We start from the raw sequence: 15337 nt of genomic DNA, 5'->3' as shown, positions 1-15337 counted from the left end.
TGGTACTCACACCGACTTCTTCTGCAATACTTCATGTTCTAAAGGCTTAAAAACGTTAGACATGACAGTGGTAAAAAACAGAGCTCATTCCTACTCGCTAATGTCAGTGAGTAATTTGCATCAAGGCTTGCTGCGCCAATTTTAAAAGTAAAATAATTGCTTGAGCCCCAGCATTTCTTCATTACAAATTCAGCACTGACTAAAGGCCAGGTTGCTGCATGTTTTTCACAGTATATGCTGGACTCTGATAACAAGTGTGAATTTTTGTGAGCTCAGTTTGATTTCCTCCTTTATTAATAGTTCGATTGAGTCTTGACCCTACACAGCTATGCGGGTGAGTAAGAAGCCCACATATTATATTCATGTAGGACTTTCTTGGATTGGGGATCTGGGCACAAGGAGGAGAGCAGGAGTTAAGCACCTGATATGGGAACAGGAGAGCTAAGACTCCATCTTCCCCAATGCACTAGCCAGCAGACCTGGCTGACTGCAGTAGAAATAAGCTGGTAGTGCAGTAGGAATATGCTACACCCTGGAAAAGAGCATAGTAGTAAGTTACCCTCACCACCACCAGAGCAAAGCCGTAACAGGAGGAATTGTGACTCTGCGGCACAACTTCTCACCACCCCCTGTGCGCCACCCCTTACTCAGGATTGAGCCAAATGGCTCAATCTTGCCCCTAACATGTATGTTCCCATCAGTTGCTGTGGGATTCACATGGATAAACCTCATTAATGCTAATAGGTAGAGTTAGCCAAAGAATGACAATTGAGTTTTGGGACAGCCTTTTGAGGTTTTGAAGTTTGTTTTGTTTTCATGAGAAATGGAAAAAAAAATTTGTGGAGGGGTGGGGGTGTTAAAAGGCTTTGTGCTGAAAAGGTGTGTCTGTGGAAGTGACCAGAGACTCCACTGTGGACCTCAGAAACCTTCCCAACAAAAACTTCCTCCGAATGGATGCATCTTCACAAACCATTTCAGCTTTGATGAAACAAAAACTTCCCTGACAGCGTTCACACCAGCTCTGCTGTTAGGAGTGTAATGGGGCAGGCTCCATCACCATTCTCACATACTGGACAGAGCTTGAAAGGTCTCTGGAGTCAGTGACAACTTTGTGTTATTTATTTACATTCCCATCACCAAACACCAAGACGGTGCTGTGCAGCAGTATTTCTAGTGCTTCTCTATGGTTCTTCCTTGGCCCTGTGGGAAAGGGCTAATACAGATCTCCATTTCTTGAGCTGTCTGAAAACGCTCCACACAGCTAGCCTGGGTCCTCACTCCTCCCACTTCCTTCCTGTGTCTTTTATATCCCCCACAGCTGGTGGGCTAATTGGTTTATCGGCCCTCCCAGTCTATTCTGCTAATTAGCTTGCATATCCCGAACCAGCTTTTTCCTGGGGAGCTGACTGATGCTGAGGTGATCACAATGCTGGCTCCAGTGCTCGCTTCCAGCACTCCGTCATAAGGAGATACACACAAAAAATCTCAAAAACACATTGAATATTTCTGAAGAGCTACAGGTCTCTCACGGCCTTAAAGAGAAGCAGCTCTGATGGATCCTGAACCTTAGCTGACTTAGGGTATATCTACCCTGCAGCTGGAACCATGCCTCCCAGCCCACGTAGACAGACACGCTAACTCTACTTGAGCTAGCAGTATGGACGCTGCGGTGCAGGCGTTGGTGCAAGCCAGCCTTTAGAGTACAAGCCAGCCTGCTCCCCTGGGTCCTTATTCAGGTGGCTAGCCCATGTCACAATGTTCACACTGCTATTTTTGGCATGCTAGAGCAGAGCTATCATGTGTCTGTCTACCTGGGCTAGGAGGCACATTCCCAGCTGTAGTGTAGACATACCTTAGGTACCCAGGTAAAGATTGTGTAGAGAGTTGTCACTTTGGATGGGCTATCACCAGCAAGAGAGTGAATTTGTGTGGGGGGAGCGGAGGGTGAGAAAACCTGGATTTGTGCTGGAAATGGCCCACCTGATGATCACTTTAGATAAGCTATTACCAGCAGGACAGTGGGGTGGGAGGAGGTATTGTTTCATATTCTCTGTGTATATATATAAAGTCTGCTGCAGTTTCCACGGTATGCATCCGATGAAGTGAGCTGTAGCTCACGAAAGCTCATGCTCAAATAAATTGGTTAGTCTCTAAGGTGCCACAAGTCCTTCTTTTCTTTTCAGGTAAAGATTGTTTCCCATATTGCTCATGAGAAAGATGCCGCTTTAACTGAGTGTCCAGTCAATGCGACTGGAACCTCAACTCTTTACATAGTGGCTCAAACCAAGAACGTGTGCCTCCAATCATATATATTTGGGCCAATTTTCTGCAACTGAACAAAACTCCAGTTGACATAAATGAAAGTTTTACTTGAATAAAGGGCTGCATAATTTTGCTCGGTGTTACCAAATTTAAAAACATTGTAACATAATACTCTTTTCAAAGGCCAGGAAACTCTCTCTTTGAGAAGCGATAGTTCTGAATACTCACTGAGGAATTGAGAGTATGCCGTAGGAATCTAACAACTTTGGAATCAGAAGCTGGACATGCCAAAGCCATGTATCGATTACGGAATGTCCCATAGATTTTCAGATGAAATCCTGGCTTCAGAGATTCCTTACCCGTGGAAGATATATCCATTCCATAAGCAGAAAGATCAAAATATAGACTGTGAGCACGGATCTCTGGAGTTGGCACCTATAAAGTGCAAAAAAAAAAAAAAAAAGGGGGGGGTGGAATATAATTAAGGGCTAATCTAACTAATGTATTCATTTCACAGATTCTACCTGATGACCCTCACATAGGATGCCTTGCAATGAATTAAATATTTAGAGAGTGAGGTTTTGTTTCCAGATAAGAAGAATTCAGAAAGTTACCCCATGCATTTTCATTGCCATTTCATTTCCTTCCAATGTTGTGCTAGATGGTTTTTCTTCATGCTGAAGGGTGAGAAAAGAACCCCTCTGGGATACTAGTATATTGTGTTTTCAGCGCAATGAACTTGCACTAAGAACATTAAAAGCAAACTGCCTTTTCCATAGGAACACAGCATAGTCCGGTGGACTGGGCACTGGTTCAGTCATGAGATCAAGGAACTTGATTCTACTTTTGATTCTGACATTGCCTTGTTGTGTGATCTTGTGCAGGCCACTAAACCCCTCTGTGCCTCAGTTTCCCCATCTGTTAATGGGGATAATGATACTTTATTCTTTTGTGAATGCATAAGGGCAAATTATTATTAGAGAATTTTTCAGTAATGCTGCAGGGGTGGGCCTTGTGTGTTATTAGAAATTAACTGCCTCAGAAAAGGAAAAATCTCTCTGGACATCACATAAAATGCAAAGTTAATTGTAACTTTTAATTAACTGAACAGGTTTATAATTTATAAGGCAGACAGTTATTTGAAGCTGCCTAAGCACTTTTGCTGGAGGGAGAGGGGGGAGGAAGAGAGACCACAAAATTCCTGCATGACTTGTGTCAATCGTAAATTACAAACATACACATCTTACACTATACATGTACAGGAAATTAATTTCACATTCAAAGACAAATCCATTGATCTGCAGGACCCAGATACATCACAATTTGTCCCACATAATAATGCAAATAAAAAATAAGTTCTGCTTGTGTTGAGACTATCCTCACTTGAGACAGTTCGACAGAGCCAGTTTTGTCAAATAGCCAGTCTTTGTTCCATATATTTCAGCTTGCTACTACAGCACCAGATTCTTCAGCCTTTACTCACAAGTGTAGAGTATTTGTTAAGGTGGGTAAGTAAAGGCTGATGTAGTCTGCGCCATCTCAGTGTGGCCAAATCCAGTGTGGCATGGGCTAGTGAGAGGAGAACTGGGGACCACGGCATGGCTTTCTTTCAGCCCCTTTGGGGCTCTGGGGAGAAATCCAGATGTGGAGCCTCCCTGTATGTTCCACGCTCTCCTGGACACCCCTATAAAGGTCTGTCCCACTCTAGCACTATAGAAACATTATAGATAAATCCCTATGGAGATTCTTACTGCTTATTGCTAGTTTAAATATGGTTGTTTTCTACTCCTGTGGAAAATTATTTAAATACTTCACTACTAAAGACTTTTTTTCTTATCCTAACTGTCCACTAGTTGTTGATGTTGGGTAAAATTGCTTCTTTATTTCTCATCATGACATTGCTCACGTCGCTAGGTATTTTTCTATATCTTCTCAGCCCTTGTCTTACACATGAATTATCACCATAACTCTCCCTTCCTCGTCAAAAAGAAAGATGGAAAAAGGCTTGAGGCCAAATCCTTCCCTCCAGTCTATGGTTCTCTACTGATGTCTAGAGCTGGTGACAGGGGTGCAGAATAGGAAGTGCAGAGGATGTCAATGGACTGCTCATGTTCTTAAATGAGCGTGTAAATGAGTGCAGGTCTGGGCCAAAACTCATTTCACAAGCCAGCAAGTCAGATGTAACAAACAATAATGACTTCCAGTCACTACCAATTGTATTAGACAGGAATCTGTTACCTAAAGATTAAATTAGGACTGTCGATCAATCACGCAAGTTAACCGCAACTAACTTAAAAAAACAACTGTATGCTCTTTGGGGCAGTTTGTGTGAGGACCACTTTGCAGATGCTACCCTAATGCGAACAAATAGGTTAACTTAGAGTCCCTCCTTGGCTTCTTTTTTGGTACTAAAACATTCCAGAAGTATTGGGAGCAGCCCAGAGACATTTTGGTAATATGCTTAGAATGCTAGTTATTTCTGCACACATGCAGCCTGATTTCCAGAGATGCTAAGCACTGCAAATTCTCTTCAAAGTCAATGGGCACTTGGCAATCTGAAAATCAGGCCAATGCAATATTTGTAAGGTTATGGAAGAACAACAACAAAAAAAGTGCCTGTGAGGGTTAAAGTTCTTGTGATTTATGAGTGCTCTTGGAAGGATTCTATTTTAGTTAGTTGGTAAATGTCGATTTCACCAAACACACAAACTGCTGAAAAAATATTTCTATCGATAATAATTGAAGTTTACAGATAGGCAGAGTAAAAATAATGCTGCTTGAGAACTTAAAGTTTGATTTAAGGATGTTTACAGTACTTTGTATTGTTTGACACGTGAGGTTGACAATTTGTGTTTTTATAGTTATAAAGCTTTATTTTTTTTACTCTTGATGTCAATAAAATGGTTTCACTCCCCAGATTGTTTGAGCTCACCAAAATTTCCCACAACTGTGAAATGTATATAGATAGAAATTTTAAAAATGCTTAAAAACAAACATTGGTATTTATTGCAATTATAAAAAAATTGAATTATGCTCAGCCTACCTATGAGCTCTCTTCTCAGAGTCTTTGTCCCTGGATAATGAACACTATGTCCTGAGCCTTGATAAAGCTTGACATTTCCCTTCCTATTCATCCACGGCTTGTTTCTTTCCTCTCAAAGGATGACGGGATTAACACAGCAATACTAATAAGCAATGCATGGAAAAGGCAACTGGCATAGTGTGCCATGTGTCTATTCTTGTCATCTTCCCTTAATATTCTAGCAGTCAAACGATCCACTGCACATGGTAATCATTTTCTCTAATCAGCTGTTCCTTTATGTAATTTTGTTCAGCCCTACTTACTGTATTTGCCAAGAAAGTTGAATATGAAGCTGTGGGGGTTGTCTATTTTTCTTAATATTGAAAATAAATTAATTTGAACTCAGGCAACAAAATAATAGCAAAAACATGTTATCCATTATGTAACATTCATAACCTTACATAAGGTATTGATGAGGTAAGGAATGATTAATATACATGTTTTAATACAGGGTTATTCAGTTGTTACAGGGCCCAACTGGTCAGTAAGTTGCTTATAACCGTAAGACCTTCTACCAATCTACAACACATACTCCTCATGTGTCTGTAACATGTTTAGAACATCAATCAATCATTTATTCACCCTTTATAAAAAGCCTTTTAAAATATACCCCAGAATATAAAGTGTGACCTATTTAACTCAGTGGGAAAAATACTTTGCAAGCAAACTCTAGGAAAGTAAGGAAATGTCAAATGGCAGCATAAAAGCCCTTAAATCCCCTATTTATTTCTATAGTATAGAGCATCATACAGCAGATGGGAGTAAATAACTGATAGCAAAGAGTGTTCTTCTCATTACCTGCCTCTGATCAGGCCTCTCAATAGCTGCATTTGCTCCATAAGCATTACAGGATTCCACAATATAATCTGGACTGATTCCGAGAACTGAGCTTGATTCTCCACAGGATCCATCTGCTATCACAATTATTTTTGGCCACTCAGAGGCTAAACTCTTCCTTATAAAGTCATCTGAGAACTGAAAGAAAAGGAGAGTTGACCGTAAGTGTTGTATGTCGACCTATTACAGTAAAACACAGTATTGTGGCCTAAGGGGTTTTTAGAGCTGTCCTTCAAACAAATTTCATAATGATCAAACACAGCCACAACAGTTGTTCCCAAACAATATTCTCAAACATATATTGTAAATGGAAAAGTACAACTCTAAATGATAGAATTAATGCGTCTGACAGTTTTGCCAGTATTTCTGAGCACCCACTGCTCTAGTTCACCTGAAATTGTTAAGCAATTCTGTATTGATGTTCATATATGAAATATCTGACTAAACTTCGATATAAGGTAGCTGTGGCAATATCCGATTTAATAGCATTAACAATTGTACATATCAGTTGAAACTGTTATTTCTTTAAAGCACAAGCTAAGAGTTTCAAATAACAGAAAAAAAATTTAGAATGTTATGAAATGAAAGACAAAAAAAACCGTAAACAATTTTGAAAGATTTATAAATTCACAAGAGAGCGCGGAACGGAGGTAAAAATAGCCTGGGTTATGCAGGAGTTCAGATTAGCTCATCAGAACAATCACTTCCGGCCTTCAGACCTCTTAGCCAGATCCTCTGCTGGTGTAAAATCAACATAACCAATTTACACCAATAGAACTTACAGAACTGATTCTGATTTACACTTTAATGCATAATCATGAATAAAATGGGGGAATGTGCCCAATATAATGGGGAAACATTCAGCCTTGGCATAACTCCATAATCCCTGGAGTTCACCACACAAATTTGACCCCAAAAGTGGACATATTCAACCACTTTACTTTTGCTTCTATATTTTAGCCCATTGATTATTTAATACTTATACTGCTGCATCACACCTTTCTGTTCACATAGGGCTAGATTGTGTAACCCCTATTCATTCTGGTGACCACCTATCTGTATAAGTAGTCTATTCTCTGCAGGTTCCTATACTGCAGTCATCACCTTCCAGTAGCACATTAAGCCACAATAATAGGCAGCATGTTTAAAACAAACAAAAGGATGTATTTTTTTCACACAACACGCAGTCAAGATGTGGAACTCTTTGCCAGAGGATGTTGTGTAGGCCAAGACTATAAACAGGGTTCAAGACTATTAGCCAGGATGGGAAGGGATGGTGTCCCTAGCTTCTGTTTGCCAGAAGCTGGGAATGGGCAACAGGGGACAGATCACTTGATGATGACCTGTTCTGTTCATTCCCTCTGGGGCACCTGGCATTGGCCACTGTTGGAAGACAGTATACTGGACCTTTGGTCTGACCCAGTATGGCCATTCTTATGAAGAACATATATCATATGTTTGTCCTCTCATCCCCTCCTTGGGGGGGGGGGAGGGGCATGTGCAGTGTTGTATCTTGTTTTGGTAGGGTTTTCAGGGATTTTATTAATTTTGTTTAGGTTCCCCCGTCTACCTCCTTCCCACCCTCCCACCCCCATTTTGCACTCTGGCTTGCGTAAAGCTTATGACAAGGAGCACTATCTTATAATTATTGTATATTTCATGTTAGAGTTTTCAGAACAATAAACCCACTTACATCTAGTTCACTGACACACTCATGGTTTGGCCTTGCTTTTTATTGGTGAGGGTGCAAACAAACTTAACTGGAAATGCCAGTTTGGCTTGAACTGTTGCTTAATTATATAGTACTGGTACTTGCTTTCACTAGTTAGATCTGATATATCTCTGTACATAATTTCAAATCAGATAAGATGAAAGTAGCAAAAGAATCTTTGTTTGCTTGACTGTTCTTAGTTATTAACCCAGTGGTCTTATCTTTGTGTTTGCCATATATGACCTTTTGTTCACCATAAAGCTCACATTTAAAATGATCTATTTATGTTAACTATGAAAATGGTCAAATAAAACCAACAACTCTAGAGCAACAGAGGCAGTCACCCATGAACAAACATCTCAGAAGATTGTAAAGCTGGAGCCTGTATCTTTGGTTTTTCGGAGTTGGAGACATTTATTGCCTATCACTACTGCTGCTGCTATGCAGTTATCGCTTATATAACCTTAAATTTTCCCATTAGCTTTGTTTCTGCTCTGCATTATGAAGCAACATTTTACTCAATTTCTACCTTTGCAGCACTAGGCACAATTAAGGATACGATTTAGTCATGGAGGTCACAGATTTTGTGATTTTAACAAACCTCCGTGACTTCTTCAGCTTTAGACCCCACCACTACAGCTGTGGCAGGTGCTGGTGCCCCTTCCCCCTCAGGGCGGTGGGGATGTTAGTCTTCTGTCTCCCTTGTAGTCAGCCCTCCCTCCTCCCCACTGTTATTTTTAGTAAAATTCATGGACAGGTTGCAGGCTTCTGTGAATTTTTGTTTGTTGCCCGCAACCTGTCTGATTTTTTACAAAAAATAACCGTGACAAAATCTTAACCTTAGGCATGATACATATAAATTTGCATCAGGGCTGGAAGTTTGCTTTTTTTCCTTCTACTTCTCTACCCCCCTCATAAGATAAAACATTATAAACATATTATTAGAAACAATAGTATTATGGACATGCCTAGAGGCCCCATTGTGCTACCCACTATACAAACACAGCAAGAGACTCAAAGAGGGAAAGCGACTTGCCCCAAATCACATAGCAGGTCACTGGCAAAGCCAAGAATAGACTACAGATCTCTTGGATCCCACTTCAGTTCTGTAATCACTGCCATGTTGCCTCTCCAAAAAACTAATAGTATAAAATGACCAAGAGTGCAAGATCAATCTAAATACATGCCAGACTATTTCAGACTATAAAATTTCTTAGCTAACATTTTGTCTATGTGCTGAATGTCATCATGAAGAAGTTTTCCAGCAATAGGAATTAGCTTCCAAAACCAACTGAGCACATGTAAAAAGAAAAGGAGTACTTGTGGCACCTTAGAGACTAACCAATTTATTTAAGCATAAGCTTTCGTGAGCTACAGCTCACTTCATTGGATGCATACTGTCCGATAAAGTGAGCTGTAGCTCACGAAAGCTTATGCTCAAATAAATTGGTTAGTCTCTAAAGGTGCCACAAGTACTCCTTTTCTTTTTGCGAATACAGACTAACACGGCTGTTACTCTGAAACCTGAGCACATGTAATACACCATCCTCCCAACCCAGGTGTTTCTTCCTCACACCTAAAGGTGTTCTCCTTTTGTTCAAGAGGTAGAGACTTGTGTTTGATGCTAAAGGGCCTGGGTTCTTCCTTGCATGTATGTCTGTGGCCAGAGTTTGTTATATGGGTACAATAGTGATATGTATGCCTTTTTTTTTTTTTCATACAGATGCCAGAAGGCTCTAAGAGTAATTAGTACAGTTCCACAAAGAAGTAACAGCAAGGGAGAGGGAGAGATGTACAAGAGACAAGAGGTTGGGGTTCCCCCCCCCAATCTGAGAGTTTCAGTGAGATGAAGTCAATGATATTGGGAGGCTATTTGAGACAAAAGGAATTGTACAAGAGAAGACTCTTGGTTCCAAAGAGGCCACATTGTGCAGAAGAATGGTTGAGGAACTCAGTGCTAGATGAAAAGAAAGGAAGGATGTGAAGAAAGGAGGAGTCCTTGAGGTAGGTTGGAGCCAGTCTATTGTGGCATATAAAAACAAAACACTTGGAGGCCTTACCTCATTCTTCTTATCAAGAAAGTACTCCAAGGAAGCGTTTACTTTCCCAGCCTCCTTTCCCTGTAGGCTACCCTTTATACTTTTTAAAAACATGTGCATCATACATGTACATTTGGTGTTCAGAACAAAAAATAATTTCTTCGGCACTGCTGCTTATTCCATTCTACAGATCAACTACTAGGGATGTTGGAGAATGATTTAGTGTGCCTGCTCCCCTCAGTACATAAGTGTCATGCTCTCTTTGATGGCTACCACATCTGGCAGCTGGGGATACTCCTTAAACCAGGTCTTCAAAAGAAATTGTGAATTCTAGCAACACATTAGGACCTGACTGAGAGGCATTGACTTCAATGTGAGTTGCATTTGCTCAGTACCAGACAGGATCAGGTCTATCATTTGGAAAACGTCATGTTTGAAATCAAACTTATCTGTTATATTGCAAGAAATTGAACATTAATCATGCTTTAATTTGTCCCCATTAGCTGAAAATTATCCCATGTCCGACAAACAAACAGCCAATACCGAGAGAGTCTTCCTGTTTGTTAATATGCAAATTAACAAAGTTAATACTCTAAAATTAAAGAGTATGCAATACTGGATCAAAGCCTCAGCTGGTGCATAGTTCTGCTGACTTCAGTGGAACTACACGGATTTATACCAGCCAGGATTTGGACCAATTTTCTTTTCAATCTGTACTCTGTTTTCATAAGGTCACAGAGTGAAAAGCCTTGTGCGAACATAAAATATTATTAGATGTGTTTATATAATGTATCATGAGTTGGATTGGATGATGAGAGATTGGTAATGTGCTATATTCATATTTAGTCATTACTGAGCTGAATTTAGCATAATCCGATAGCAATTTTGTTCTCAAGCCCAGTTTCTGGATAGGTGTTGATATCACAAAGCCACTTTCACAGTTGTCACCCTTGTTTACAGTCTAATAAAGGTCAAGGCTTGAATGGACAAGGAGAATAAAATAGCCCCTTGTAGAGTAGTGGACGAGCCCCTATCCAGAGAAGATGAATAATAGCCTCAGTGACAGTTTCAAATCACTTTTTTCAGGGCTTTCTTTTATTGATTCTAAACAAAAGATTCCAGACAAAAACAAGCCACTCAGAACAGTAGGTTCCAATGGCCAGAGACCGGTCCAACTTCTTAGCCAGCTGGGAAGGGAAGACATACTCTTCCCCTTAGCTAGCTGGTGGCACAGCTACTTCTCAATCTTTATATCATTTGATGACCCATGTGACAGACAGGAGTCTGGAACCTCTCATGCACTGGGACAATGACAATGTTTAATGATGTCAAGATGAACACTTTCCCCTGCTGATTTGAAACTGGCTCACAATTTTGCATCTCCGTCAATATAATTGAACAAGAATGGGGAGGATATTATTTCTCCAAAATAGGAATTGTGGAATATTGGGGCAGATCCAAAGACTGGATTGATTTCAATGAGGTTGGTATCAAAAATGTACAGGACTTGATCCAGCAAGGCAATTGCTTAAGTTTACATGGGTAGTCCCCCAATGGAGAGCTAACCACTGAATGCAGCGGTACTACTCACGTTTCAATACTCTGCTTGATCAAGGCCTTAGTGAGGGACTAATAAGAGTTTAGGCAAATATTGGATAGGCTAGTGCGATGTAAGCATTCCTCACATAGCTCTGTCAATGCATTAGAATTGTGACCATCAGCACTCCCTGCTATTTCATGTCTAGGACTCACTTTCAGCACAGATGTCTTAATGCTTGAATTCTGCTAATGTATGTGGTGGGTTGTGCATGTGTTTAGTTGTATTTGTCCACAGGGGATAAGAGAGGAGATCAAGCTTGTTTGAACTGAGGTCCCTGGAGCTGAATATCTTAATCCTCAATTGGGTAGGATGCATTTAACCAAAGCTAGTTCCATTGTTAAACCTGGACAGTCTTTCTAAATTATGCTCGCATCCAAACTGAACCTTCTGAGGTCACCCTTCAGTATATCTGTTCCCTGCTTAATTAGATGCTGGCTACAGTTTGTTTAGTGCCTTCAATCTTTATATTTTTCCACTCTGTTTACTTTAGCTGGCGGAGACAGATTACGCTACTAAATATATAAGATGGTAATTAGTTTAACAGTATGTTAGATTTATAGATCTGTTCAACAACAACAACTCATTATTGGCTAAATTAATCCTGTAATGTACACTAACTTAATTTCATACATGCTGAAGTAAATATGAAATGGCAGTGTGTCAATGTAACCCTTAACATAATGTCATCTGACTCATTACACTGGAATCAAGAAAACATATGCTGCCTGGAATCTAAAAACAACATAATAGCAAAAATAAAGATTGCTTGTAATAAAATAAATTATGTTGACCTATTTTTCACCATACAAAGGAAGATACAGAACAAGTTTCAGATTGCCAGTTACTGTCCATTAACTGCAGTTCTGGCTAAACATTACAGGGCTAGCTCTGAGGATGGTCTGATGGCTAAGGCTGTGGGCTGGGACCCACAAGATGTAGGTTTCTATTCCCTGCTCTGTCACAAACTCCATGTGTGACACTCATCGACACACTAATCTTTCTGTAGCTCAGTTCCTCATCTGTAAAATGGGGATATCATCTTTCCTTTGTCTGTTTCAGTTGTAAGCTCACTGGGGCAGAAACTCTAATTATATACAGCACCTAGCACAAGGTGACCCTGATCTCAGTTACACTACAGTAATTCAAAATCGAAGAAGTCCTACTTTAAAAAAAGTTAATCCTGAAAAATTAATTTTTAAGCTTGTTTATTTTTGTCAACAAGCTAGTTGTAATCCTGTCCTGACAACAATATATACTTTCCCCTTCTCCTCCTGGGGACCCGATGCCCCTACCCCGCGAAGCTTAACAAATAAAAACTTTTGACCTACTCCAGTAATCATGTTTAAATAGAAAAAGGGTTTCAACTAAGTAGAAATTCCCACTGAAAGTCAATTTTTAACAAAATATATGGGGGGAGTGATTGTCAAAAACCTGTCCTCCAAAAACCCAAGCAACCCGCCCCCCCCCCCAAATATTTGGAAACCAACATTTTTTTTGAAAATAAAATGATGAAAAGCTCAAAACATTGCAAAGTGAACTTCTGAGAAAAAACATTGTCCCTCCCCCCCGCAAAAAAAGTGTGCACAGGAGCCAGAACCATTTCCCAACGACCTCTTCCAGAGAAGGCATCCCACACTTCAGAGACAGGAAGGTAGCACTCCACACCCAGAACACCTTTCCTCTCTACCTTTTCCTCTTTCCGTGTATTTTGCTCCAATAAGGGAGGCATCCTGGTGATGATCCCTCCCTTCCCTCCTTAGCTGGGGGGGGGGGGGCTGCTGCACAGTTCCTTCCTAACGACTGGGACACAGAACTCCAGGGGCGGTCCCTCCCCCAAGCCGTGGGCCCAGTCCGGTAAGGTGCTGGCCCCCTCCTCACCCAGTTCCGTGGGACCAAATCGAAGGATCGGGCCCTTTCTGAAGGAAGTTGGGGCGGCGGGGGGAAGCCGGCGGGGACAAGTTTACTCACTAGCCCTCAGAGGCGCAGTCCTGCACCCCATTGGCAAAAACAGGGCCCAGTGAGTCTAGTGGGTCAGGCCCTAGCCCCCCTCCCCTCCTAAGGAGTCAGAGGGGAGGGGGCGTAAGGGGCAAGCCGAAGTTAGTCCCCAGGCAGAGCCAGTGTAACTCGGCGCTGCAGTGCGGACTGCAGGGAGCCGGGGACTTGCCTTGGTGCCCAGCAGGATCCGGATCTCCTGCCTGTACTTCTGCTGCTCCAGGATGCTCAGCAGGTGCTCCTGGAAGACGCCGATGCGGGTGAAGAAGTGCTCGTTGTCCCAGCAGCCCTCCATGTTATCGAAATCCACCCCCAGGGCCAGCAGGAACCGGACGCTGCGCGGCTGCAGGGCGATCTGCTGGGGTCTGCAGAGCAGGGCTGCCCGGCAGCGCTCGTCCAGCAGCGTCAGCTTCAGCACCTTGCCCGAGCGGACAGCGACCAGCGCGGCCGTCAGCCCCGCGGGGCCAGCCCCCACGATCAGCACCGAGACCCTCGCCCTCCAGTGGCGGAGCCTGTCCACGCTCACCTTCACCGCCACGTACAGCAGCACGGCCAGCAGGGTGCTCAGCGCCGTGTCCAGCGCCAGGCGCTCGTACTGCGCGTCCAGGCGGCCGCCTGCCTCCTCCATGCTCCCCGCCTGGCCAGCGGACCCCGGCGCCGGGGCAGAGGAGCGGCTCCCCCGGTCTCCGCTCCCCACCCCCTGACCCAGGGAAGCGCCAGCCCAGGCGCCCACGCCCCGGCAGCGGCGGATCCTGCTGCACCCGAGCCCCGCCGGTCGCTCCCCCTGCTGCACCGTTCGCCTCTACTCCTCATTCCCTGCGGCTCCCAGCACGATCCCCCCTCCTGTTCCCTGGTGAAATCAAGGGCCCTCCTCCTCCACTAGGCAGCCAGGATAAACAATGGAGGCGGTGCCACCCAGTTCCCTTGGGTCCCACCTCAGGGTGGTACCCTTACCCCAAGGGGTCAGTTTCTCAGCGCGGCAGGGGGACCTGGCGTAGGCGGGGAGCTTTGGCGGAAAGTCAGGCTGGATCGACCCGGAGCCTGCCGGTTTGTGGGGGCCAAGCCCTGAAACTGTACAGTCAGAACCAGAGGATCAAGTCAGGCCGCTGCTGCGGCGCCAGGGAACTCCAGCCTCGCCCCCACGCGTCCCGGAGCAGGAGGGCTGCGAAAGCAAACCAGAGCCAGTAGCGGGATGCTGCCGCGTTTCGGTGCCGAGCCCTCCCCTTCTAATATCTAAATAAAGACAGTCTCGCTTCCTCCCTCCCTCCCCAATTCTAGACCCTGACACATCCCCGCACATTAAACACTAAAAAACCCAGACCCGGCCCCTGGCTGGATCTGGCTCCTCCCTGGCAATTGTTGGCTCCAAAGTATACACTGTAAAAAACACAAGTGAAGCTGCTCTGCCGTCGGGGGGGCGGGAGGGGTCTGTCCTGCAGCCTGCTGTAGTGGCGAATCTCATTGGGAAAGCGCTGGTCTGCTCTGTGGACTCTGCTCGAGGAAGACACGTTTTCATCACGATCCTGCAACATTTTCACTGTCTAAACGGAGAAACCAGATTTAGCAGCTAGGAGCGCACTCAGCAATCTAGACGCCGGTTGCAAAGCGATGGAGTAGCAGCACCAAAACGTACAGACAGCACCTGGAGCCCGCGGGCTCCGACAACTTTTTCGGTTTGTTGGTTGGTTTTTGAACCCTCCCACCGCAAATTAAGCACTCGTACTCAGATTTAGGGGCAGATTCTCCATGTTGAGGGTACAACTTCGTAGCAGGGGGGCAGAACACATGTCAGAGTATGGCAGGATCCAAGTAGA

The 15337-nt window shown here is 43.3% G+C and overlaps 1 protein-coding gene across 2 annotated transcripts in view; it reads right to left on the bottom strand.

Moving 5' to 3' along the window:
- Positions 1-14688, bottom strand: part of LOC140896341 (uncharacterized) — a 35919-nt gene extending 21231 nt beyond the window's left edge. Inside the window, exons 1-3 of one of the 2 annotated variants that reach the window (XM_073308010.1) lie at positions 13696-14688; positions 6143-6319; positions 2491-2697 (exon numbers count right to left, since the gene is read on the bottom strand). In XM_073308010.1, coding sequence (XP_073164111.1) covers positions 2491-2697; positions 6143-6319; positions 13696-14151 — 840 coding nt within the window. In that variant the 5' untranslated portion in view covers positions 14152-14688. The remainder of the gene's footprint in view (positions 1-2490; positions 2698-6142; positions 6320-13695) is intronic. The other variant, XM_073308009.1, reaches the window with a different exon arrangement.
- Positions 14689-15337: the final 649 nt, after the last annotated feature.

Source organism: Lepidochelys kempii, chromosome 12 (assembly GCF_965140265.1).
Source record: "Lepidochelys kempii isolate rLepKem1 chromosome 12, rLepKem1.hap2, whole genome shotgun sequence".
Taxonomy (NCBI): Eukaryota; Metazoa; Chordata; order Testudines; family Cheloniidae; genus Lepidochelys; species Lepidochelys kempii.
The sequence above is the reverse complement of the archived record's forward strand: the minus strand, read 5'-3'. Positions and strand labels throughout refer to the sequence as shown.